The 27948-nt window shown below is 36.3% G+C and overlaps 1 protein-coding gene across 9 annotated transcripts; it reads left to right on the forward strand.

Annotated features, from left to right (window-relative positions):
* Positions 1 to 263: 263 nt before the first annotated feature.
* Positions 264 to 27820, forward strand: LOC131982662 (photoreceptor-specific nuclear receptor-like). Of its 9 annotated transcripts, none has more exons than XM_059347216.1 (15): positions 264 to 399; positions 2107 to 2917; positions 5248 to 5445; positions 7596 to 7758; positions 8695 to 8845; positions 9272 to 9347; positions 16863 to 16919; positions 20871 to 21556; positions 23155 to 23305; positions 23670 to 23773; positions 23933 to 24226; positions 24631 to 24809; positions 25590 to 25830; positions 25985 to 26090; positions 27265 to 27820. In XM_059347216.1, exons 8-15 carry the CDS (start codon positions 21463 to 21465, stop codon positions 27395 to 27397), a joined length of 1302 nt encoding a protein of 433 aa, XP_059203199.1. In that variant the 5' UTR covers positions 264 to 399; positions 2107 to 2917; positions 5248 to 5445; positions 7596 to 7758; positions 8695 to 8845; positions 9272 to 9347; positions 16863 to 16919; positions 20871 to 21462; the 3' UTR covers positions 27398 to 27820. The 9 variants fall into 9 exon arrangements, with proteins under 9 accessions (XP_059203199.1, XP_059203215.1, XP_059203208.1 ...); XM_059347232.1 differs by having other exon boundaries at positions 266 to 399; positions 2803 to 2917; XM_059347225.1 differs by lacking the exon at positions 264 to 399 and having other exon boundaries at positions 2247 to 2917; positions 20639 to 21556.
* Positions 27821 to 27948: the final 128 nt, after the last annotated feature.

Consider the following 27948-nt stretch of genomic DNA (forward strand, 5'->3'; position numbering starts at 1 on the left):
ATATTTATTTACAGTTTTCTGCTTCCTTTAGTTGCCAAGTCGCAGCGTGAAGTGATGTCACGAAATCTGCAGCAGGTGTCTTCATTGTTTTTTTAAAAATTACTCTGTTTATTTTAATATTATATTCAGCAATCCGGGATAAATATGATCTTTTTTGAACAGTAGGGGGTCCGTGTTGTTCAGTAGTTCAGCAGATGTCACTCTGTGTGGTTTCTTTGCCAGTTTGTTGAGCCAAAATATATCTGATGACAGCAGCCATAAACATTCAGATTACATCTTTAACACTGCAACAAATGAATGTGCTTTGTTTGTTTATTTTCAGAAATGTTCAGTGTTTTTCTTCAGGGTCTTTAGGAGACATCCTGAAGCAAAGAAATCAACATTTTCTTCAAGATTAAGGTACTACAAACTCAATCAACATTTTAAAGCAACTAAAGGAACTTTCATTTGTGTTGATTTTGGCCACCTCTGTGGACAAAAGTGGTACTGTTTCTGTGATAGCTGTGTTTACGTTTGCAAACATAATTCCATTCATTCCTATGAGAAACTCTAAGATCTCCTGTGTGTTTGTGAAACTTCTGGTTATTCTTCTGTCTGGAATTTGCTTCCAGTCTGTTGAAAATGTTCCACACATCTCTTCCCCTCTTCTCATCACATCTGTGCAATAACGTTGGCTCCCGTCATTACTTCTATTAACAACCATCATTTCATATATCTACATCGTGCTTGCCTAATTTCTGCACTGATCTTTAATCTTAAACTTGTTTCTTTGTATTCATTTGAAAGGTGAAAAATTTCTTCAAGGAAATATTTGATTTTTTTCCCAACCATATTATTTTCCTTTCCTTCAAACGTCTTATTTACTCTATTTATTCTAATTTTACAGTCATTAGTTGTGCACTATAAAACATTTGCAGGAATACAAGTTTGAAGAACATGATATATAAACAAATGTAATTTTCTATACCATATTGCAATTTCCTTTTGCAAATAGCATAAAAGTGTATATTTTTCTTTCTGAACAGCCTAAAAGTTAATTCTGTTGAAAAATTTAAAGAGAGCGTATTGAAAGGATATATTTAGTAACTCTTTATCTGCCAGGCTCTGTTTAGACAGACTGCACCTTTTAATGTGATCAGCCGTCTCAGTGACAATCCCATCATCTGAGCCTGATCCCAAACCTGCACTTACTCGTTTCTCACCGTGGTCAGAGTCATCAAACGTTTTCTGCACAAACACACGTTATTCGATGTGAAACACTACAGACAGAAACATCTTTTTTTTCATTCACTGGTCAATTTTGAGGTTTTGAGCTGTTTCTCTCCCATAACCTGTCTTCTTTCAGAATAGTGGGAAGAAAACATCCGATTAGATTTCTCCTAAATTCAGCCTCGAGGCAACTCCCACTCTACTGCACAATATTATGTGTTTTACATGTTCTATATTGTTGTTGCTGTGAATTAGATTTAATATTTTGTCTTCAATTAGTCATTTCCATTAAGAATGTATAAAAACTTATAAAGGCCGTTTGCTCAAAATTAGTTTTTGCTCATAAATCTCAGCTTCACTCACAGACACCAAACTGACCAGTTTTATTCCTGAATATATTCTGAAAATTTTTACAGAGGGGTTTGTCTATATATCATTCATTCTCCTATTTTATAGCACATTTTGTTCTAAAAAGAAAAACATGACCAAAATAGATTTTTTAATGGCTTTTTACAGTGTTTTCTGATGTATGAAATTATAAAAGGAGATATCCCAATATCCTTCTGTAAAACAAAACTTTGAATCTAATATATCAACAAAATAAAATATTAACTTTGAAATTTGCTTCATCCAATGTTCATATTCATGACCTGGAAATCTATGCAAATTAGCACATATTTAAAGCCCCGTATGCATATCTAAACATATAATTTCAGAAAACTTGAAATGCAAAAATAACATTGTGTAATTTATGTAAATTGAAAACTGGGGGAAGATTCATGATGATGTATGAGGTGTATAAGTTGAAAAAAATCACCCTATTCACCTGTCGTGTCTCCCCTTAAAACAAAATAATCCTCTTGCTCTTGAATCTTCTTCTCTGTATCTGACTCCCAGAGACTCAAAAGGAGCTGCAGATGGATTTGAAGGGTGTCACTGTATCTGCGGCCCCAGGGGGGGCGGCCCTGACCACTGGAGGGGGTGCCCTGTTACACTTGGCCCTTTGAGTCAGGGGGAGCCGGGACAATGCTGCTGTTAACACTCCTGACGGGGACCTTTGGGTTCTCTGAAAGTTTAATGTGACTCTGCGAGCGACCTGCGCTCGCTGAGGTCAGAGATGAGCGCGGCCCGGCGTCGCTCCAAGGTTTGCCCTGTGTTGTCGGTGCATTGGAAACTAAACGCCAGCGGCGGGGGGGCCTACCGGGTCCCGGGCTTGTTTTGTCCCCTGTGGCATGGATAATGAGGCATCTGTCTCCACCTGCCGCATGGAGAGATGAGGCTCACTGTCCCACTTAAAAAGAGCACAGGTTACCTATCTGATTTGTCCACGGCAGGCCAGGGACATGATCTGAAGCAGAGGAGCCTTCGGTCTAAATGTTTTATACCGCGGCTTTCTTATTTCTGTGTGTGCTGCACCACACGAAGCTCCTTATCAGAACACTTTGTCCTGTTCGGTGCATCTTGGAAATGAAGATCCGAATCAGACAAACATGAGCCACCAAAATGACTCTTCCCCAAGAAAGTGGGACTTCTTGCATTGATAGCACAGAACTAATATTCTTTTAATCTAAAATTGTGCTGATTCTTCCTCAGAAATAATACCGTGCAGCTCAACATTGCCACTAACCCCCTCCCCCCATCCCGCCATCGTCCTCCTCCTCTCAGGCGGACCTCGTGGAGCTCGTGGAGTTGGCCACAGGAACGAAAGGTGATCTTAGAGAGGTTTTGTCTTGGTGTAATCAGACAGCGACATCATCAATCATGAGAGGGTGAATTACAGGCGGGTTACAATGGGAGATAAGATAATGAGTGGGGCCTCAGCGACCTGCTGAGGGACAGCTCGAGTTCCCGTCCTGATTACATGGCAGCGGCAGGACGCTGCTGCAGAACCTCACTGAGGACGCAGCTGCTGCACAGATCCAAGAGGGAAAAACTGTTTTGTACACTGTAGTGAAAGCAGCAAAGGAGAGCACGTAGGTGGAATGAACTCTTCTGTATTTCATCCTCATGGTTGCAGCTTGTGCCATTTAAAGAGAGAAATATGCACCAACCCGACACGGCAAAGATCAGGGTTCAGACCCAGCAGTGACACTGGTGTCTCAGTCCATAAAACATAATTAAAAGCATCCTGCAAACAAACTACATTTGGCTATTCTTGGAGCGTAACACTTCTTCCAATTGTCATTTATACTACGAGCAATATCCCAACTTAAGGAGAGAATAAGGTTGTCGTTATTTTGGCAATGGTAGCCTACGCTGGATAAGTAAAAAAAGATAAGTTATTTGTTCTTAACTAATGTAAATATAAAAAGGGTGTGGATCTGGACGTTATCAAACTATTAAATGGGTGTTTATCAGCTGTTATCATCGCATAAGTAAGGGAAAGTATGGGCCTGCCCCAACTTTTAGTCTGTACAAAAGGTTGTTATCAGCTCATTCAATGGCCGGTTGCTGTTTTAATTCATTTTACTTTCAGTTTTTTACGTTTAGGCACCAAAAAACGACACTGTTTAGTTCAGTTACGGCTACAAAACCTCTTCTCTAAGGTTAAGGTTAGGTGTTGTAAAAGTTTGAAAATAAAATAAATGCATGTAAATGCATAAAACTTAAGTAGTTACAAGGACAAATTTAATACCCGAGGTGACGTTAGTTATGTGATGCACTGAATTTAAGTGACATTTCTTCAAATAACATTATTTTCTTGTGGTTTCACACAGACCCGATCTCCTGGCTGAACGTCCTGGTGTGCTTGACCTATCCACAATCCCTTCTGCCTGTCTAAACTACATTCCCTTACTTCCCTCTTCACTTTCACACTCTGTAAAGGCCTTTCTACCTTTGGTCACTAGAGGGGCCACAAACAATACATGATTATATAGTCCATTCAATAAGCTAGAATAGGCCCCAAGTTGCCCATACTTATGGTATGGTAACTGTTAATAAATGCCCATTCAATAGTCTGATAACAGCTGAATCGGCTGGACTTGGAATAGAAATTGTGATAATGATATTACAGTGCAAACACAGCTGTAAAGTTACAATAAAATAGGTTGATCATAAGTTACCTCATTTCAAAAACTGGAAAATGTATAGAAATAGGGTTAGACTGTTTGACAAGTTTGTTGGTGATTAACGTCACAGAGTCAATATATCATGAGAAATTTACGTTCACTGTTTTGGCCATTTGATCATTAAGATCTTGGCCAACATTGCCATCTAAATACCAATATGCACTCACTGGCCAATTTTACCTGTGCAACTGCTCGTTAACTAGTATCTAATCAGCCAATCACATGACAGCAACTCAATGCATTTATAATGTAGACATGGTGAAGACTAGCTGATGGAGTTAAAAGTGAGTGTCAGAATGAGGAAGAAAGGTGTGTAACGCCCGCAAATGTAATCATGTCTACAAAAGTAATAAACCACAAACATAATAAAAATCTGCAGCTTTTAAACGAAATACTTTTTCCACAAACGTAATAACCGCTGCCTACTACAAATGTAACACACGATTTCCCTGAAAAGTAATAACTATTAAGTTTGCAGGGACTTATTACGTTTGTGGGGAAGTAAAAAATCTTCAACTTTCAATATTGTAATAACTTCCCACAAATGTAATAACGGAATGAATAATGGTCATTGTGGTTGTTGTTGTTTGTTTGTTTTGGCAGGGTTGATTTTGCACCCGTGGTCAGTATTAGTAGTGTGTGTATAGGCAAACAAACAAACGAACAAACAAAAAAGTTATTACAATATTGATAGTTGAAGATTTTCACTTCCCCACAAACATAATTAGTCCCTGCAAACGTAATAGTTATTACATTTGTGGGAAATCGCATGTTACGTTTGTAGTAGGCAGCGTCTATTACGTTTGTGAGATTATTGCATTAAAAGCTGCAGATTTTTATTACGTTTGTGGTTTATTACGTTTGTGGGCATTATTACATTCGTATGCATTACAAGGTGATTCAACATTGAACGTGGCATGGTTGTTGGTCTGAGTGTTTCACAAACTGATCTACCAACCATCTCTAGGCTTTACAGAGAACGGTCCCAGGAAGAGAAAATATCCAGTGAACCTCGATGCCAGAGGTCAGAGGAGAATGACCAGACTGGTTCGAGATGATAGAAAGTTAACCAAACTCTGCAGAAGAGCATCTCTGAGCGCACAACATGTCCAACCTTGGAGCAGATGGACTACAGCAGCAGAAGACTACATCGCCACTTTATTAGGTACACACTTCACACTACTGGTGCAAACTGATTGAACTTTCTTTACCCTGTTATCAGTTTACGTGTCGCTCGTCTGCAGCTACACGTGTGCAGAAACCACAAGCTGTGTGATGAATCACCAGACATCTTAATACTCGAGCGGCCTCTCCTCTGTGTCTGTGGCTGCCATGAAGCGTGCCTCGGCCGTGTGTCAGCAGCTCTGAGCCCCATGACGCCCGGTCGAGTCCACACTCTCACTCCCTAACATGTGCCACGGCTGGCTAATCCTCCTCTGACGCTCCTCTCAAACAGAACAATAAATGACCACTGCGCTGACCTCAGAGGGATCCTCTGTTGGAAGACCAGACTGGTTTTCTTTACAGTTTGATTTAATACAAAGTCGTGCTGCATGTTAGCCGATTAGCTTACATGTTTCTTTTTAGTGTCCATGCTGCTGCACGGAAGTCAATTGTTCTCTTCAGTTGCAGATTTGAAGATATTATGTTTAAAAAGAGAGGATGTGGATATCATTTTAATTATGCCTGAGCCGATTAGATAACAATATGATGCATTAGTGAAAAGGCGGGAAAACAAGCGAGCCAGACCAGACATCTGTTTGAATTAGCGGCTGTAAGCTCTGCATGTTATTTGCATGACTCATATGGAGCAGCATCTGTGTTCCTCTAAGATAAATCTGACCATTATTGGTCATATTGGTCAGATTAGAGAGGAGCAAGTATAATGCAACCCAAGGGTTCATACTGGAGGGTCTGAGTTATCCATAAAATCAATTACAGAGAGGTTCAGACTGAGCTGGATCATTTATCTGCATCTGGAGAGTTTGAGGTGTTCATTATCAAAACTGTCATGTGGCTTAAGTGTATGTTAATAATGTTTATTATATTTAAGTCTTGCAATATGACATTTTATAGAGTATAAAAATGCACAAAAATAAATTCATTCATTCTCACAAAATCAATTTAGATTTAAAATGTTCCTGAGAAAACTATATAAAGTGAGTATTTTTTAGTAATATAGTGAGATAATTTTCCCATTTTTTTATAGAAATGTATCGGCATGCTGAAACAATGTTTATTCCCAAGAATTCTTGAAAGAAGTTGCTTTGTATTGAAAGCAGGTGAAATACTCTTTATACTCTACAATCATTTAAAGGAACTTTCAAACTGGAATTTGCAATTGGGGGAAAAAAACATGTGTCTCTCTTCACTCAGCAACTCTTTGGACTTCATTTTATTTAAGTATGAAGTATATATTTTTCTGGATATATAACTGCACGGAAATAAAAATGTATTCATTACTAGTTCACAAAACCATTTTAGACTCAAAACTTTATGCTTTTAGCATGTGGAGAGATCATTTCAGAAAGAGTCAAAATCTCACAACAATGTACTACAAAAACTTGTAAGAAAAATGTATACAAAAATATGAAGACAAAACAAGGTACACTTAAAACATATAGAGCAAACTCAATGAACAACATAATTATTAAATTAGTATTTTATTTCTGAAAAGGAGTAGGAAGAAGTGAATACTTTTTTACTTAAGTATTTTTTCAATAAACTATAAATGTTAAACATGAATAACTTTATGCCCCACCATGCACACATTGATGAAATCAATTAAATAAACATGAAATAAAATGTTAAAAACAAAACATAACAGTTCAATCAGAATACAGAGAAAAAACAACACAAATCATGATTATATTTTTTGTGATTAACCTGAATCTGGAAAGTAACTTTTATCTAAAGTTATCAAATAAATGTAGAGGAGTAAAAAGTCAAACATTTAACACTGCTTTGTTGTGAAGAAGAAGTTCAAAAGTTCATACTGAAATATATAATATAAATGACAAAGGAGAACTTAGCGATTGTGATTTTATTTCTACTACTTTTACAGTTTCATGTCATTTTAATATAATTATGTGTACATATGTTATTTTATTACAGCACTTTGGTGAACTCTGGTTGTTTTTAAAATGTTCTTTATAAATTAAATTGATTTGATTTGATCATATTTAGGACAAAAATAACCCAATAACTGAGTGAAAACCTGCTCCTTCAGCTCTCAGAGTAGAGTTAGCTCTTTTATACCTGTGATATTTACTCAGTCAATTGATTTCCTCACTCTGATGATTATTTTGGTGGCAGATGGCGGGTCGGTGGTAATCCCAGCTGCCCATTGGCCTGACCCCGTGCACTCCACCCAACACGCGACTCCCCCTCAGTCCACCCTCCACCCTCCACCCTGCACCCTCCACCCGAAATCTTAACGAACCCGCTGAGCCGCACGGCCAAAGAGCTGCTTTACAGTGTGAGTAATGTGTGCGTCAGCAGTCAGTAGATGAGGCAGAGGGTGAGGGGATGAGCGAGGAATTAGAGCCCCATTAAAGCTGGTTCTATTGTTATGAAATAATGTATTGTAAACACTACAATTACTGTACACTGAGACTCACAATCAGGGAAAATCACATTTTTATTTTTATTTATTTATTTATTTTTTGTTGTTGCTACACACATGGATGATTTTGTGGAGAATACTAACCTAAAGCAACAAATATTTATGTTTGAGCACAATGTTTATAGTAGTAATAAAACTAAAATAAGTAATAAAAATAAAATATATTTTATTTCTATAGCCACTTTCATGGATGACATGCAGCACAAATGCTTTACAATAAGGATATTACATGCATAAATTATGTTAAAAAATGTTTTAACATAAAAACAGAAATAGAATCAAGTAAATAATTCTATGGAAAATAAAACACACTTGAGAAAAATAACAAAATAAGAATTATGATAAAATGCATAACATAAGGAGGAAGAAATGCCACTGAAGAAAAAAAATAAATAAATAAAAATAATAATAATAATAAAAAATATTTTTGTGTCTGTATTTGCAGCATTAGTGGTGGAGATTTACATTTTAGGAGTTTTTTTAAATCTAAAATGTCAAACATTATGACTCAAGCAAATCACATGTCACCAAAATATAAACAGATTATATCATCAAAAAAAATTGAATGAACCAGTTCATCCTGTCTCCATATGACAAAAGACATAAATCAATTTCCCAAATGAAAACTTGCACAAAGTTATCAGATGACCATTTAGAAAGTGTGACGCTCCTCAAACATTTCCTCCATCTGTTAAAATAGAACAGTTTTGAAGCTCTCAATATTGTAACAATGCTCATTTCAGTTAGCTCATTCACTTTAATCTGGTTGCTTCCTCTGTGTTTCCACAGTAATCTAATCTGAAGTCATCTGAGCTAATCCAGCAGCAGCGGCAGCGGCGGTGGTGGTGGTGGTGGTCGAGGTGAGTCAGGCCTTTGACTGACAGCCATCTGCCACACATGTGTCCAATTAGTCTGTTTCACTAAAAAATGAAATTTAGAGGTAAGAAGTGGACGAGGGGTTGTGTAAAATCTGTTAAAATCAGTTTATTTTTGCAGTAAGAACACTAAGTAGTTTGGTGCAGGAAGAAAATGGAAAAATCTTAAATATATTACAACTGAATTGGGCTGAAACTCAAGAAACATTTTCTTATTTTCCATATTTTCTTTCCTGGTGCAGTATTACCTGAATGTTTTAATCCTACTCTTTGATAACTCTTTGACATTCAAAAGGATTATTTAAATCTTCTTAAGTTTTTTGTTTACCTGAACTCTCTGTGTCGTCAGAGACATAATAAGAAATTGTACCTTTTATTTTGTTATTTAACAGCCTCGGTTAGCTGGAAAGCTTAATATAATAATACCAACATTTGCATATTAAACAAAGTTATTCTCCGGGCTTATATGTTGCATCATGTTTATCTGTCAGAGACAGAGATGGACACATTCAGGAGGAAACATGATGTGTGAGCTGTACCAAGTGGGAAATAATTGCCCGTTAGCAGGTAAGAGCTGGGTTAGACGAAATAACTTTTTGTTTTTTTGATTTGATGTCGTTCTGGCCGTGTTTAAGCCACATGCTAAACAGGAACAACTGCAGGAACTAGTAGATATGACCTTTCAAATGGAGCCTCATTTATGTTTTGGCGTCACAGTTAATCTGTTAAATATCTAACTATCTTCATATCTATGAACCAAAAATAGGTTGAATATGGACGTTGGTGACTGCAAATCGCTCTCAATGTGACATGTGACTCCCATCGCTAAAAAACACGTTATTACATGTGAAACTGCTGTTTTAAACACTTAAAATAAGACTTTGACGTCCTGAGTTTATTAGTACTATCCACCTCCCCTCCCACCTGCCTGATGGGGAATGTATATGCTATAATATTTATGTATATGGCTACGTCACCAGACATGAAAAAAAGGTTGCTGTTGCGTAACATATCTATGGTTTCCAGATAAGTTTTGTGGCTACGTTTTTGGCTGGCAAAAGCATTGCAGAATGTTTCTGGTTTTCAGTGAAGTGGAGCTTTAAACCCTGAAATATTTAGATATGGAGACGTTATTTTTACCTAAAGTTTCAAGTAATTTGTCACGTACTCCTAATATCTCTATACAGCACATTGTTAACGAAAGAAAAGTAATTTCCACCAAGTCTTATTAAAATCAAACATGTTTTTTTCCCCTTTAATCCTGAACTGAAAACTTTACCTCCTCGGTGGAGTGAACAAAAGGCTGCAGACAGATCTGAAAGTTGCAAAGATATTGTGCAGAAAGTAAAAGTTGAATCAGTTGGAGGAAACCAGCCAAAACCAAAAAGCTCAGCTGTGTTCAAAATACAACCTAAACAAGTTGTTTGTATGCAGAAACCCAACCAGATCAAAAAATTATTATAGAAATTATGATACAAACAATTAATTTTGCTAATTTTCAGGACTTATTGGATACTCTTTAAATGAAGGATAAAACACCGCAATAAACTTTGAAAGTGTTTTTAATCTCCACCATATATGGAAAACAGGAAATCCTTTATGTTTGATTGTGCAAAGTGCTTGAAAACGTTACTGTATGAACCATTCATTTAAATATTTGTGTTCTGTAAAGCAGCTTAGTGACGACATGATTTCATAGACGACATGATAGATTTCAATCAAATGATTTCTTCTGTTGCCGTCAGTCAGAAACTGGACATTAGACGCTCATTAAAGCAAAAACAAGGTCTCCTTTTTGTATGCTTTCAATGCAAACAGTGTTGATTAAAACAAAAGAAACAAAGCCAGCAACAGCAGCAGTTGGCTGCTTAGTGTCTGTGGCTCTGCTGAACAAACCACGGGGCCCTGAGCTGCATCAAGAGGCTCAGCCCAGCTCCAATCTGACATTTATCTCTCGGGGCCGTTCTGCTGATGGCAGCACGACGTCGCTTTGGGAAGCAGCTGTTTACTGTCAGAGATCTAGGTCAGGACGGGGAGAGCTGGACACACACGGCCGGCCATGCTCCTGACAGCAGTTGACACACACACACACACACACACACACACACACACACACACACACACACACCGCACAGCCTCCGGTACATCTGGAACGACCCTGAACAAGACCTGTTTCACCCTGTTTTTAATCCTTTAATTCTGCCTGTAGATAAACTTAAAAAATGTTTTAACATGCAATTTTGGCATCATTTATTTCAGCACAATCTCACCTATATGACCTGATAATTGTTTTAATTTTTTTCACTTTGACTTACTGGATCAACATTTTGAACACAAAAAAAAAGCACATAAAAAATTGAAAATTTAAAAATTATGGTTTTTTTACTTTAAAAATACATATTCAATGAAGAATGAATTGTTATTTATTAATTGTTATAGATTATTGTTGCAAATGTTGCAACACAGGTTGCAGATATAACATATAAAAGGTAACCACACTGCAGAATTACTCCACTACAGTAAATGTCCTTAATTCAAAACTTAATGGAGTAAAAGTACAAAAGTATCAGCATCAAAATGTACTTAAACCATGAAATGTTAAAGTACTCGTTATGCAGAATGGACCCACTCAAATTGTTTTTTATATTCTAAATATATTATTGGATTATTATTCTTGATGCACATATGTAAACAGCATTTTTATTTTTGCGTCTAAAGTGTAGTGGAGTTGAAGTATAAAGTTGCATAAAATGGAGATACTCAAGTTCAGTACAGGTACCTCAAAAGTGTACTTAAGTACAGTACGTGAGTAAATATACTTAGTTACAATCTGCCACTGCATCTAGTGGTATAATTTAATAAACATCATGGTTTATTAAAGAAGACCTTGAAACTAACAATTGAGAAAACTTAAACATTTTTTTAGTAAGGTAATAAATCTAGTGAGGAGTAGGTTCTCTTCTTTACAAACTGACTTTTTTTTTGCAGCCAGCTGAGTCGCCCACTGCTGAACATTAGAAATAATGCAGGTTTATGGCACTTTTCAGACCAATCACAAACAGATATTCAAACTATTTCAATAAGAATATAAACATTTAAAATAAATATATTCAGTAACCATAAATATACATATAATATTACCTTAACACACAAACAACAAACGTCACCGACTTTCTTTAAAAAAAACTTGTGTGTATCTGTGTGTGAGACAGAGATGAAGCTCTGAGTTTTCCACCTGACACACACACACACACACACACACACAGGTAAGAGGCTCAGCAGCCACAGTCAAATCCCAAAGACAGCTTTATCAAACTGTTATATAACACACACACACACGCGCGCGCACACACACACACTGTGATGCAGGGCTGATTTGAGGACGCAGCCACACTGCCGTCGTCAGCACTGGTCAGATCAGATTTAACAGCCCTCACACACGCACACACACACTCACACACACACACACACACACACACACACACACACACACACACACCTCCTCATCTCCACCCTCCTCCTTGAGTTTCCTTCATGATCCATGGTCCCCCCCCCCCCCCCCCCCCCCCCCCCCCGTGTGTGTGTGTGTGTGTGTGTGTGTTTGTGTGTGTGTGTTCTTATCCTCTCTCATATGTGTGGTCTGTTCAGGCCGCAGAGGTTACTGATTGTGAGGGCGGTGATGATGTAAACAACAACAGATGTGATAATTGACATTTAAACAGAAACATGTTCAAATTTTTTTACATCAAATTAAAAAAAATTTATTCATTTTTTGGTCGTCTGATATTAGAAACAAAGATTTTTTAACAACACCTGATAATGTATGGGAATTATTGTTCAATGTAGCAACAGGTAAATCTATACCTTTAACTTAAATAATCTATAAGGAACTTTGATTTTTTTGTTGATTTTGGTGCCCCCTGTGGACAAAAGTGGTAAACACATTTGAGAAGCTGGAACCATGAAATAATTTTATTATTATTGATAATATTTATTTATTTATTTGTGTGCACTGATTAAGTGACTTATAGTGTCAGTTGCACTTCAGGCTTTTTATGCATATATTAATTAGTGACTGGTAGCTGAAGCTGTCAGATAAATGTAGTGGAGTAAAAGTACAATATTTAAAGAGAAGTAGAAAGTGGCCTAAGATTTAAGAGACTGTATCCCAAATCGGACGTATCTGCAATGCCGCACTTTCCGGTGTTTTCACTGTCATTTGGATATAATTAATTTATACATATTTAACAATCTACATGTGAAATTTAATTTATGTACATGGAGATTTGTATGTCTCATTTCAAAACGAAAGTAACTCTGATGAGAGAAAGCAGTAAGAACGATTGGGCAACACTCAGGCGACGATCTTAAAAGTGCATCTTTATGTTTACTCTACTGTATTTTATTGTGAAGGACAGAAGTACGGTCCGGGTGTGTTGATAACGATGGTTGATAACGGTGATATTTATTTGGTTTACCCAGAAACATCCAATTTCCCCCGAAAAACTCAGCAGCCCCCATTGTTTTACAGCGAGGAGATCCAAGTGTCCGATTTGGGATCCAGTTAGCGCACGGCTAATTCACCGGCGTTAGCGTCCTTTTGCTGACTCTGGTAAACCCGAGCCTAACGTACACGGATAAAACAATATACGGTTCGAAAGATAAGTTAGACTTTAGTTTCACACCATTTAATTAATTGGAAGCATAACATGATCATTTATATTAGTAGTTAATGTGAAATTTTGATGTGTCCGATTTGGGATACAGTCGCGTTAAAATTCTCATGTAGAGTACAATTTGTTGTTGAGTGAATGTACTTAGTTACTTTTCACCTCTGTGTATTGGCGGTGAATATCTGTCTATATGAAGATGCTGCAGCTTGGTCAGACCTGTTGATGGAGTTTGTTCGTGTCGTCTCGAGTTTTCAGAGACTCGTTAGCGTCATTGCATAACTCGGCTCCTCTAATCATTCTTTGAATCCTCATATAAGGAGCTGCTTCCATGCTAATCTAATCTATGGTCTGCTCGTGTCAGCAAGTCTTCTCCTAAAACTTGATGGTGTCACTGTGTACCGAGGCTTATTAATTATTATGTAAACCGTAAACAGGCTGCAGCCGGTCGGAGTCATCGTCTAAACATAGAGAGCAGATCTGATCTGCAGCTCACACTCCTGCAGCAGGCGTCACGTTTATACCACACAGGTCGAGATAACCAAGGGAACAAATGACTGCAGTGGCGGTTCTACACAGGGGCCTACAGGGGCCACTGCCCCTGTGAAGAAGCCCTTACACATTGTGTAATAGTTTAATTGTGCAATAAAAGCTTGTGTAAATAAAAAAAGATCATGCTCACTGTACTGCACTTTAAAAAATAATAATAATAATAATTGTGCACAAAAATTAGAAATGTCATTGTTGTACAAAAATAACTGTTGTTGGTAAGTCTCATTTTTTCAATCAATGTATTTTTATCTTCCAAATAGACTTAAATGAGCCAAAATAAAGGTTTTGAATGCTTAAATATCATCTTTGCTGTTTTTTAAAGTGCCCCTCTGATAAAACACTGGCCCCTCCTTGGCCCCCACAGTAAAATTGGTCTAGAACCGCCACTGAATGACTGATTGATTAGTTTGAAACATCTACTGTGTAATCAGTGTTTCTTTCACTTTTTGTATGTCTTTCATTCATCTTTCTTGGTGAAAACTGAATATTTTCAGTCAATTTCCTTAATTGCTCCCTGTTAGTAAGAAAGTAAGATATCACATTAATTAAAAAAAAAAGAGCAGAATGCAAGTGAAATTTGGTGAAAATTTGGACCAAAAAAAGTGATTTGTTTTAATGAAGACCCCAAAATATAATAAAACCTAATATAAGTGTCAGTACTTGTTTTTGGCACTTCAGTCATGCCAATTTTGTCAGATATTTTTAAAAATATATTCTTAGTTCTGCTTTAAACATCATTGATATTTTTTAAAATCATGTTTACTCAACGTCATCCGGCTTTTTTGTCGTTAAGTTTTAAGTTTTAGCCATAGAAAACTGTATTATTTCAGTCCATTTTAATAAAAATTGTTGAAATTTCAGTCTTTTTTAGTCGTCAGATCACACTGAACATTTCAATCTAGTCTCGCCAAATTTGATCAAAACTTATAGCTTCATATAGGACTTTATCATTTCTTTATTTAATGAAAAATATAAGTTAAATGATCAAAAAATCAGCTTCAGTCAAAAGGCTTACAACACAAACTTACTTCTCTCAGGTTTTGGAAAAACTATTTCAGGGTAGGTAGTTAAAAAAAAGTAAAAGAAATTCACATTAATACCAAAAGTGAGTAAGTATTTCTTTAAGGTCTGGACCAAAAGTTTCTGGTTATGCATTATTTAAGTTAGTTTAAAAAGTAAAATAAATGTAAGTAATTGCAAAACAAGTCAAAGAAATTTACCTGACACGTGACCCTAAACCAAAAATAAAGTTTGCTTATAAAAAATTAAAAAAAATTAAAAAACCTATGGAGATTTAGCAGTTCTAATAAGTACACCCTTTATGTTAGAAATAATAAACTGATCAACAAAACTAGAGGTTGAAAATTGCTGCAGCTGTAAAGTAAAAGAGCAGAAATGTCCTAAAATGTTTCACCCCCTTTCCATCCTCTTTTATTTTTATTTCATGCTTGATGTTAATAATCGAGAGTTTGCAATCGCTGACCCCGACCCTGTTTGCATATGATTTAATTGGATAATACTGGTGATTTCAATAAATAATAAAGCAATAATGCTTTCACTCATGAGGTCCTTTTGCTCATGAGATATTAAAAGGCAGCACCATCACATTATAAGTAAATTAAAGCTGCATAATACATGAAGAAGAGATGAGATGAACTCACATTAGTTGGTTCTGCTCTGAACACGTCTGAGGCCTTTTAACAAGAACGTATCAGTGATAGACTGAGAGCCTGATGGCATCACTGCAGTTTGTTTTAAGTGATTATGCTTAAAACTTAAAGTAAAATAAATAATTCAGAAATTCAAAAAGTAAGTTTTTATATAGTCTTACCAAATGACTGTTGTTATGAGCCTGCCATTGGTCTCATTCTCAAATAAAAACCATGAATGAATAAATGTGACTGTTAAAAAAAATCTGAGATAAATAAATTTGGCAATAAATACAGAAATAAGAATGAGCTATTTCAGGATATTATATAATATGCATGTTTATTTGTTAATATAGTTATGTAATATTGACTTAAATGGCTTGACTTAATACTATAGGACACCTATGTAGGACACAAACAGCAGCAGGATCTTCTGATGTGTTGATGTTGAGATTGAGTTTTGTTGACATTCAATTAGCTGACAAATCCGCTGACTTGTTTCATCATGAAGCCTTCGTCAGAGCATGTATGACAGCAGTGAGCACTCCTTTTTTTATTTCATTTGCTCTTTATGTGTTTGATGATTGTATTTTCTGTCTGTTGTATTTTATTGCTTTTTTTTAACTGTAAATGTTGTGCTGTCTTGGCCAGGTCTCCCTCAGAGAAAAGGGAATTTCCTGGTTAAATAGATACAATTTTTAAAAATAATTTAATTTTAATTAATTATATTAAACATAAATATATAAATACATATGACAAAAAAAATAAATCCTTAAATCAATAAATGAGGCAATAAATCAGGATGAATTATTTCAGTGTTTTTTCCATTATTTCACATTTTCTTCTTCTTCTTCTTGTTCTTTATAATAATAATAATAATAATAGTAATAAGTATTATTATTATTATTATTATTATTATTATTAATAATAATAATAATAATAATAATAATAATAATAATACATATTATTATTATATTTTAATTTATTTATGTTTCTTTTTTAAATGTATTTATTTTTATTTTATTTCTTATTTTTTTAATTTGATATCAACCTAAATTACTCCATATTTTTAAAGGAAACATCATGTAATCACCAAGTTTCATGTCAGGAGTAGCACACCTATTTACTCATGACGTCATGTCATGTTTTTGCATCTTATAATTTTTATAATGAAATAATTTGTCTTCTGATGTTGTTTTTCTTGGTGACAGAGATGGGGGACGACCTGCAACAAGGACCCTGTCCGGACTCAAATCTGTGACGCAGAGGTACCAATCACACTGTTTTTATTCTTTATTTTGTAGGTTTTTACAACTTTTATTAAACTTCAACATTGTTTTTGCAGAAATTAAAATTCTGCATAAAATCAGGTGGATATAAAACTACCCAACATGTTTCAGACTCTTCTCAGAAACATGAATGAGGTATGAGTATTAGGATTAGTAGTCGGTGTGTAATTCGGTGAATCAGGCAGAAATCCTGCAGGAACGATGCCCTCAGAAGACTAATTATCAGTTAAATCTTCCAAAGGTCAACAGTGTGTTGGCAGGGATGAAGAGAGTAGCCACCATATGGCTAAAGATGCCCACAAGAAGTGTGTCTTCACTGCTCTTTTAATCTTTTGAGCTAATTGTGGGTCTTCCCCCCTCGTCTTCACGGAGCCCCGGCAGACAAAATGTGGTCAAACTCTAATCTCCTTAACTGCTTTCCACTTTGTTTTTCCAATTACGGCTGGGGCTTTGTTATCGCGGGGCTCAAAGTCGCTGACATCAACATTAAATTTGCCCTCCAAGGCAAATTTTCTACTTAGAGTTAAACGGACATGAAATGGTTCTCGTTTTGAAGGCAGATGTTTAGATTCTGTTATTCTGTTAAAATATCCAGATTAACACTAAATAACCAATTGTTTTACATAAATCAGTCAACTGTGTAATAAGTGACTTATTGTCAAGATTTAAGCAGGATTTAAAAACTACTGAGGTTAAAAGGTCCACAACCCCATCCCCCAAAAGAAACCTGTCCCCCGTTTACTGAGAATTGGGGCTTGTGGGCAGTGGATTTTTAGGGGGAGATAGCAGGTCAATAATAAATGACACATAGAAATGGTGAACATCATCTGAAAGCTGGGACCTGAAATTGAGAAACTCAGCACTGTGTCAAGTTGTTCTTGTCCTAAATCTTATAAATAAAATAAATATGACTTAGTTAATTCATCAATTAAGCCATATAATGGTTCAGATAATCAATGTTTGGCTCTCTGAAGTTCATTTCCATCTCAACTTGTTTTGAACAATTTTTGGATTGATACCAGAAGGACTAGAAATATTGTTACTTTTAAACATAAACTAAAAACCTTAAAAAATCTGTTTAATCTGTTTTTTATGTAGTGTCATAATAGCAGCGTCATATTATCTTATTAACATTTTTTATTATACTTGTTTTACTTATTAGCTTTGATCTGTTTTACATATATGTTATTGTTTATATAAAAAGTTCATTTAATTCTAATTGTTCAAATTATCTAATATATAATAATAATAACATATACTAATATAATTTTACATACTTGTTTGAAAGGTAATATATAAATACATTTTGATTGATTGATTGATTGATTGATTGATTGATAGATTGATTGTTACACACATTTGGTGCTGAATTAGGCCTTTTTACTCAGGAATGGATAAAAATGGTCACAAATCCCTCCAGAATATTATGATATAAATACACTGAGACCTTTAGAACAACACAGAAAAATCTATGCTGCAGTCATAAACTTTTAACATGAAATTTCTATATTTTGTCATGTTGAGCTTTTCTGTTGTGTTGCCTGCTGAGAAACCCCTTATTGTGTCTATACTGTTGAAAGCCACACATCCTCTGAATGCTCTAGGTCTCTAGTTTGTGGTTGTAAGTTTCATGAGGCTGTGATTATCCTAGAGGTCACAGCAGCTCATTTTATACAGTGAGGTCGAGATTAAAGAAATGCCCTCACTGCAATGAACTGGCTACTACTGATGACTAACATCATCCCACATGAAGAAAACTGGGCTCATTGAATCCACAGGACTCTCAGCTTTCCAGTCAGAGCAGATTTATGTAATTCACACACTGGTTAGTGACCCCAGGATGCAGAAATATTCAAGCACAATAGGCAAAAATAATGCATGAGAAAAACTTTTGCCTTAAACTGTGTCTTATCAACATAGCGGGCATGTCTGTTAAGAGGCCTTGTGGGCCATAGAGCCCATTTTCCTCACTAAAATAGCCTAACTTTAGCGACATGATATCATGGCATGGTTGGTGCCAATGGGTTCCTATCAGTATCTTTTCTATAGCCTTAAATCCTGTTTCAGCCTCTGAAAGGGGAAAAAACGTTAAGGGGGTCCAAGCTGTGATGCCGCCAAAACTCAAATAATGCATACAGTTCATATGTCCAATCTAAGGTCAGTGCAGAATGCATGTTATTAACAAACAGCAAACAGACAAACAAACAGACAACACTACAGATGCACAGATGTCAGAAACGCGGCAGCTTGCGTCCTTTTTCAGGCTGAGATCATTCACTCAACGATGAAACAAACTGAGCAGAAAGTTCATACGGTCATTAACAGCAGAGGGGTTATTTGACAGCTGCTTCAAATTTATGAACTGAAACATTTTGTCCTCTGTTTTCTCCAGTTTTTATTTTCACAGTCAGGTATTTTTTACCCTCTGAACTCAGAGCTGTTTTAGAGAGCTGGGTGGTTTTTTGCTCCTAGAAATCACATTTTACTCACTGTGGCCTCATATTTCACAACAACTATAAGTCCTCTATGAAACCAGCATAATTATGGCTAGAAGAGGGAAGAACTCAGAAATGTCTAGTGTGCAGAATATTTTCAGAATTTGTCTGGCAAAGTATAAATGAGACTTAATAAAGTAATTTTGATGAAATTACAAGCTTAAATTTGGTGAATTTTCCTAATGGAAGTGTTCGACATACATGATTTGTTCAGAACCTTCTGAAATGGGAAAATCTGAAGATAATTTCTGTTTTTACAGCTTATTTTTTATGATAGATGGTGTAATTTTGGCATTTTTTTCCTTGCTTTTCTTAATCATTGTTCATACAAACTGTTTGTTTAAACATTCAAACTAAAGTGAGTTTATTGAAATATCACTATTTTAAGATTAGATTTGATGATTTTTCCCGACAGAAGCCTTTATCACACATAATTTGTTCAAAAATTGTCAGAAATGGGGAAATCTGAAGATAACTTCTGTTTTTACACTTTATTTTAATGATAAACAGTGTAATCTTGGCAATATTTTTCAAAAGAAAACATGCCTTTCAAACTAGTCTTCAGAGAATAATGACTAATTTATCTTTGTATTTAGGTAATTCATGTCTTGAACTTTTTTTTAACAGAAATTAAAGTGATTTTGATGAATCACCTTCAGGAACTGTGCAAAATGGTTTTTATATTTTATTTTTATGATAAATAGCGTAATTTTTGCCATTTGTAAATAGAAAACATGCCCTTTAAACCAAAAATATCACTATTTTTAATTTAGGTTTGGTGATTTTTCCTGAAGGAAGCATTGCTCACATACAATTTGTTCAAGATTTTCTGAAATGTGAAAATTTGACGATAATTTCTCCTTTTACAGTTTATTTTTATGATAAATAATGTAATTTTGGCATTTTTAAAACTCAAAACATGCCTTTAAAACCTGCTTTCATACTTGTTCATCTTCATATTGAGGTTTTTCATTCCTTCATCACACCAGTATCATTAACTTTGCTCCAGACTGTCTGTTATTTTGGTCGTTCTTTGGTCCTCCCGTCTTCCTATGTAAATGCCACATGTATGATGATTCTATCTGTTTAATAATAAATGTGGGACCCTCATGAATGACCTAAATTAGTGTCAGCCAAAACATTCAACCATTCAAAACTCCATTATTCGCTCTGCGACCTTTTTTTTCCTTCTTCTTCTGGCAGGCAGGAGGAAGCGGATGATCTCTAGTTTTGTCAAAAAAAAAAAAGAGAGTGAAATGGGAGTTAATAGGCAGCTCCTCCACAAACACTGGGGGTCATTATGAACGGGAGGCAATCACACAGATCAAATATACAGCAGCAGAGGAAATGGAGCTGGAATTCGGAGGGGAAATACAAATCGAAGAAGCTGGTAAATATAATAATGCGCCTCATGTAATCATCCCTTTAAATGCAGATACCGAAGAGGAGCACTGAGTGATGGATGCCCTGGAGGAGCAGCATGGGAACCGTCTAAAGTTACACCACCGAGCGCAGGAGAGTTTTAGCACTCATCCTTCTGTTTTTCTGCTTTTTTTATGTTTGCACACAACTCTGAGCTGCACCAATGTTCCAGCAATGTGACTGATTGATCCAGTAGATGAACAGTAAAGATTAAGAGGATGACAAATAAGCATGCTGCTTACACAGCGCGTGGGGCTAATCCCCCCCACCACCCCCACCCTCTGACACCCTCCACCCCCAGGAGTCCCTTTTGAGGAGCTGCCACTGAGGAAGCACCCACAGACAGTGACACGGACCCCAGAGCGAGGACCTGTTGACGTGCAACAAGTGTGAAGCTGCAGCTCATGGCAGGACCCCGGCCCATCTGCAACCACACACAGTAGAGGCTCAGCAGCCATCTGGAGGCCCCACTTATCTCATATTTAGCTGTTTTTGTTGCAGCAAACCTAAAGGGAACTTGAACTTTTGGACGCTAAGAGGATTTTGCAGCAGTTTTTTGTTATCTGCATTATCATCACTTCAAGAGGCGTTTTTTTAATAAAGAAATGATGGAGGATCACCTGCTGAAGATCCCCATGATGTCCTCATCGTCCCCCAGCGAGTCTTCAGGCAGCGGCGGGACGGACGACAGCAGAGGAGGTAAGAGTCTCACAGGACCACCAGCAGCCACAGGTGTCCATTCAGGATGCAACTAATGAGCATTTTATTATTTCTGTCAATGTCAATGTGTTTTCTCGATAAATAATGTTTTTTCATGTATAAAATGTCAGAAAATGTTGAAAAAATCTGTGCTTCCCAAAGCCCAAGTTTAAGCCCTGAAATGTCTTATTTTGTCCATAACTCAAATATATTCAGTTTATTATCATAGAGGAGTAAATAAACCAGGAATATTGACATTTAAGAAGCTGGATTCAGTGAATTTTTTCGTCTTTTTTCTTAGAAAAATTAGATCAAAAGTTGGCAGCTTGGTTATTTTCTTGATCAATCAATTAGTTGTTTGGTCTATAAAATGTCCATTTGAGCCCAAGATGAAGCACTTAAATGCCTAATTTTGTCCATAACTCAAAGAGATTCAGTTTATTATCATAGAAGAGTAAATAAACTAGAAATATTAACATTTAAGAAGCTGAATTTGGGGACTTGTCAACTTTTTATTTCTTTGAAAAATCACTCGAATTGATCAAAAGTTGGCAGCTAGGTTATTTTCTTGATTAAGTTGTTTGGTCTATAAAATGTCCATTTGAGACCAAGATGAAATCAATTTACTCTTATAGAGTAGTAAAGAAACTAGAAATATAAACATTTAAGAAGCTGAAAACCTGTTTTTTATCCAAGAAATGACTCAAACTGATTAATCAATTTCCCAAAAAGTTGCTGATTCATTTAACAGTTGACAACTAATTTATTAATCGGTTAAACCTTGCAGCTCTTGTGTTCATGAAGGCTAAAAGATGAGACGCAAACTTGTAGGCATGAAAGAAACAGACTTTTTGAATATACATCAACTTGAGTTATGCATTTTCTGTACTTGAGATTACCAGATTTGACGTCCTGGGTGCGAAAAACAGTTTTGTGCTTTCTATCTGTTCAAATATTTAACTCAGAAATTCTCAAAAGAGTTAATCAATTGATAAATTAAATAACCTTTGCAGCTCTAGAGTCCCCAAACTCTAAACGATGAGACGGAAACTTAGCCTGGAGTCAAAAACAAATTAAGCTTACGTAGGTTTTTTGATTTTTTTTTTTGTGTTTGAGACCTTTTTTCTACATTCTATCTGTTTAAATATTTAACTTAAAAAAACAACAACATCTGTTTAATTAACTGAAACTTACCAGAGTAAAGCAAAACTCAAAGATCAGAAATGTGCACAAAATTTTTACAAAATCTATTTTTATTGCGCATATTTTACAGAACAGGGCCTAAATAAATATACTGTAAGCAATACTGTCTGAGTTAATGTTTAATTAAGAGGTTTATTTGGATTAATATCAGGATCTGTGCATCGTTTATTCTAGCTGTTAATCCGCCTGCAGCCATTTGATTGTTTTTATTTCATAATCGTGCACTAAATGAGATTTTCAGGCCTAAACGTCTGCTGCAGTCCACTGAGCTGACAGTGCAGATGGCAGGCACACGTATGAAACAATACCAGTGTTCATGAATGCTGCTAACCGCCTGGCCCCTCTGTGTGTGTGTGTGTGTGTGTGTGTGTGTGTCTCTGTGTTTTGACTCACAGCCAAGAGTCCGTCCCCGGGTAAAGCCCTGAGCCCAGCTCTGGTCTGCAAAGTGTGCGGGGACACCAGCAGCGGGAAACACTACGGCATCTACGCCTGCAACGGCTGCAGCGGCTTCTTCAAACGCAGCGTGAGGAGGAGGCTCATTTACAGGCAAGAGGAGGCTGCAACTCACACCTACATGTCCCCCATCCCATTAAAACCAGAATAACTTTAATACAGATTAAGTTGCTGTTAAAATTGTGAAAAGAAATATCCAGTGTCCACTTTAAATATTGACGGTTTGTTTGTTTTCATTTAAATCAAACTTGTAGGTTGTGTCTCAGAGTTTTGTTATTTCTGACAAATATTACGATAAAAGTATGAAAGTTTTCGGTCAGAGTGGCTTTCATTTTCGTATAAATAGGAATATTTCACCATAAATCTGTATTTTTGTCAATTTTACATGCAGTGTTTCTGATGTGTGTTTCTTGAGTGGACTGTCCCTTTAATGACCTGTGTGTTACCGTGGTAACAGGTGTCAAGCAGGTACCGGCATGTGTCCCGTGGACAAAGCTCATCGCAACCAGTGTCAGGCGTGTCGGCTGAAGAAGTGTCTGCAGGCGGGAATGAACAAAGACGGTGAGATAAAAATGACACCGTTTATCATAAATAAAAACAGAAAATATCCACAGATGTCACATTTCAGATCGTTCTTGAATGCATCATGTGTGATGAACACCTCTGTCTGGAAAAATAAACAAATTTTAAGTTAAACAATGCTCGTTTTGGTCCCTGCAGCAGTTCAGAACGAGCGGCAGCCGCGCAGCACGGCTCAGGTCCGCCTCGACTCCATCGACGTGGACCCCGACAAGGAGCACCTGGCCACCACACGGGAGCCCACCTGCTCCTCATCATCCTCCTCGTCCTCCTCTTCCTCGTCCTCCTCCGTCATCACTTGGCCCCACATCACCTCCTCCATGACCATCACCTCCTCGGTGGCCCCCCAGCGCTGCATCAGTCCCCAGAATAACCACCGCTTCATGGCCAGCCTCATGACGGCCGAGACCTGCGCCAAGCTGGAGCCTGAGGACGGTGAGCACATCAGACAGGAGGGAAGCTTTAACTTAAACATTTAACACTCAAAAACAACTTCTTTTCTCTCATAAAATGATAGAAAACTGTCTTTATGACAAGGTTAGGGCCTCAAAAACAACATAAAACATCCAGTATGAAAGACACATACAAAAACATTAAAACACAAATAATAAAAACATTAAATAAATTAATGTAATTAATAATAAATAAATACTGTTGTCTCATTACATGAGGCGCATTAAGTGTGCAAAGGTGCATAAAAAAGTAGTAAAAGGTTATTTGACATTGTTTAAAATGGATATTGCAGTGAAAATAATAAAATGTCTGCTTTAACATATTAACATTTGTACATAAACTAGAGTTCTGCATGAGTCTGATCTTGTTTTTTTCTGTATTTCCAGTTGACGAGAACATTGACGTAACGAGTAACGAGCCGGAACGAGCGTCCTCGGAGTACCACATGGCGCTTTACCCATCTAGCTCTGAAAACGTGTACGAGACGTCGGCGCGGCTGCTCTTCATGTCGGTGAAATGGGCGAAGAACCTGCCGGTGTTCTCCAACCTGCCCTTCAGAGACCAGGTCAGACTCACAACCACACTCTAGGGTTACAGTGTTATAGTTTCAAAATAGTTCATTTGAATTTCGAAAGTCAGTTCTAAAACTTAATAAAACAGTTACTGTCAGGCAATTAAACATATTTCATAAAGTTATACAATATATATAAAATAGCTGTGAGAAAAAAAAATCTTTTGATGAAAATATTTATTGCTTTTTGTCAAATTCAAGTCTGTAGTTATTTTTAAGAAGTAATTTGATTAGAAGCGTTAGTATATTTATAGCCAAGAAATATATTCAAAAGATTTTTTTTGTAATTTTAGTTATACATTTTTATTAATTTTTTATATATGTTTGTTTATTTATTTGTTTATTTATTGTATTACAAATGTAACTTTTTTAAAAAACTTTTTGCTTTTCAACTTTTCTTGTCACAAATTTTTGTTATCTGTACTCATTGACAAAAATAATACAAACATCAAAAATTAGAAATAATATTGACTTTTTTTAGATCAAAAAGTATGCATAAAATATAAAAAACAATTCAATTTTACAATAAATCATACCAGCTTGTCTCAAACACATAAATATGAGTCACATTATTGAATTTTTTGTGAAAAATAAGTGAAAATAACTCATAATTTTGAGTTCCTGCTTTTATTTTATAAATTATATATTTTCCAATTATCAGCATGTTACTTTTTGGCAGTAATGAGCTTCCATATAAACAGCTTTGACTGAAAACAAATATCCATCAGCTCCTGAAACAGTTTTATGTTAACGTCTCTCCTCGTGTCCCACCAGGTGATCCTGCTGGAGGAGGCGTGGAGCGAGCTCTTCCTGCTCTGTGCCATCCAGTGGTCTCTCCCTCTGGACAGCTGCCCGCTGCTCTCTCTGCCCGACCTCTGCCCCGGCATGCAGGGCAAGACCAGCTACACCAGCCTGGACCTGCGCCTCCTGCAGGAGGTCTTCAGCCGCTTCAAGGCGCTCGCCGTCGACCCCACAGAGTTCGCCTGCCTCAAGGCCATCGTGCTCTTCAAGCCAGGTGAGTCCAACATCTGGATATTGATGGGGTGGTAGTGTATAAAAACAAATATTTTCTGTGTTTTTACAGTCAGATTATAAGAGTTTAAGGCTCTAAGGGATCAATAAATCTTGACTGTTATTTGTGTGACTCACGCTGTTGTTCTCCTCCACAGAGACTCGAGGTCTGAAAGATCCAGAACAGGTGGAGAATCTGCAGGATCAGTCTCAGGTGATGCTGGGACAACACATCCGCTCACACTACCCGAGTCAACCAGCCAGGTGTGTTACCTGCTTAATGACATCACTGCCTCAGAGCTGCATGGATTAGATCAGATTAGATTCACTTTATTGTCCACCTCAGTGGAAATTTGTCTTCAGATTCATACAAAAAACAATGCATTGTTAAATACATAAAATAAACTTAAAAATAAAACAGCTTTTCAACATTTTTATTGACTTTCGTTTTGGACTCATAACACATGGTAAAATAAAATGTACTCGAAGCTGCAAGAGGAGCCTCCAAAACATGCAAGTTACGAAACCAAAGTCCTGTTTTTTATTTGTCAAAGTAATTTATGTATTTTGTGTAAGTTCTGCCAGTTTGAAGACAAACTCCCCAAATATATTTTCTTTCTTTCACTGATTTATATTCCTTGGTAACTGGTTGTGCAAATTTGCAGGGTTGAATAAAAATCAAGTTTTACTTTCTCAGGTATCACTCATCAGTGTAGCTTCTGGTAGTGATTTGACTATTCCCTTTTTCTTTAAACCTTCAAGTTATTCATAGAATTAATAAAAATGCACCATCAAATAACAAAATATGCCCAGACAGCAGAGCTGTAAACTTAAGATTTTTGTTTAAATAAAGGTTTTCCACTAATGAAAGCACTTTTACAATATTATAAACCATAAATATAAATAAAAATAATCATACACACAGTTAGTGACTGTTTTAACTAATTTGTGTATGAAGAAATGTAATGGGGTTTTTTTCCAATCCCTGCTTGCATTCCAAGTAAACTGTTACTATGGCTGAGCAACTAAAAAAAACAACACTACAGACAATTAAACTTCTAAAACTAGTGAAAGTGAGAACCAACAACACACCTGCAGTTATATGTTATCCCCTGTAGGTGTCATTAAAGAGAACAAAAAAGAGATTGTAGTTTTAAGTCAGATTTCTGTCACAGAGATTGGGAATTAACTTGAATTTAGAGACTTTAAAATGAAAACATTCAATCTCAATCAGTTAAAATAACTTGAGCTAATAATAAGTAAATAAATAAAAGTTAAAGGCAAGCTTTGCATAGCCTCACAGGAGCTTGAAAAACAGTAATAAAACAGTTTTAAAATGATATTCAAATGTTATTATGAGCCAATTGTTAATTCATGCTGCAAAACGTTCTCTTGTATTCAGAAATTGATAATATCTTGTTTTTTTGTGTTTATTCAGGTTTGGAAAGCTGCTTCTTCTTCTCCCCTCGCTGCGTTTTGTGAACTCGGAGCGGATAGAGCTGCTGTTCTTCCACAGGACCATCGGAAACACTCCCATGGAGAAACTGTTGTGTGACATGTTCAAAAACTAAAAAAAAAAAACACAAACCCCCCATGCAGTCATCAGTAACCTCCAGCTGTGGAGGGACGATATCCGACAGATATTCGCTTTGTATTCCTGTACACATATCAGAGATTCTGCGTGCTGTTATTTTTTTAAAGGCCACTTTATTATTCTTTATTGTTGGTTGTTTCCACATTCAGGTCAGTCTGAACATGATTTTCAGATCTTATCATCATGCTTGCTGTCTATTTGTATCATACTTAGATTCGTGTCTGAAGTGACGAACGATCACATTTCATCCTCTAGTGTTTCATTATGTTTTTTTGTGACATTTACAATGCAGATGTTTATTTGTTTGGTGATAGATGGATTGTTTATCCCTGCTGTCATTATTATGACTGTTTTATTCTTGTTGTCATGCCTTGATGAAGTAAAAAATGCTTTAAAATGCTTTTTTTAAATGTCTGTTTTTATAAGTTTCCACAAGCTTATGCAGCCTTTAGACATTTACCAATAAGGATAAATAAACCATAGCTTGATTTTAGAGATACATATTTATAGAGAGAGAAAAAATAAATT

Source organism: Centropristis striata, chromosome 2 (assembly GCF_030273125.1).
Source record: "Centropristis striata isolate RG_2023a ecotype Rhode Island chromosome 2, C.striata_1.0, whole genome shotgun sequence".
NCBI lineage: Eukaryota > Metazoa > Chordata > Actinopteri > Perciformes > Serranidae > Centropristis > Centropristis striata.

Excerpts from the sequence above, each read along its gene's own strand:
- LOC131982662 (XM_059347216.1), top strand. The coding sequence starts at position 21,463 with ATGATGGAGGATCACCTGCTGAAGATCCCCATGATGTCCTCATCGTCC. Across the intron at positions 24,810-25,589 it reads ACCTGCCCTTCAGAGACCAG|GTGATCCTGCTGGAGGAGGC; the intron begins GTCAGACTCACA and ends GTGTCCCACCAG. Across the intron at positions 26,091-27,264 it reads TACCCGAGTCAACCAGCCAG|GTTTGGAAAGCTGCTTCTTC; the intron begins GTGTGTTACCTG and ends GTGTTTATTCAG.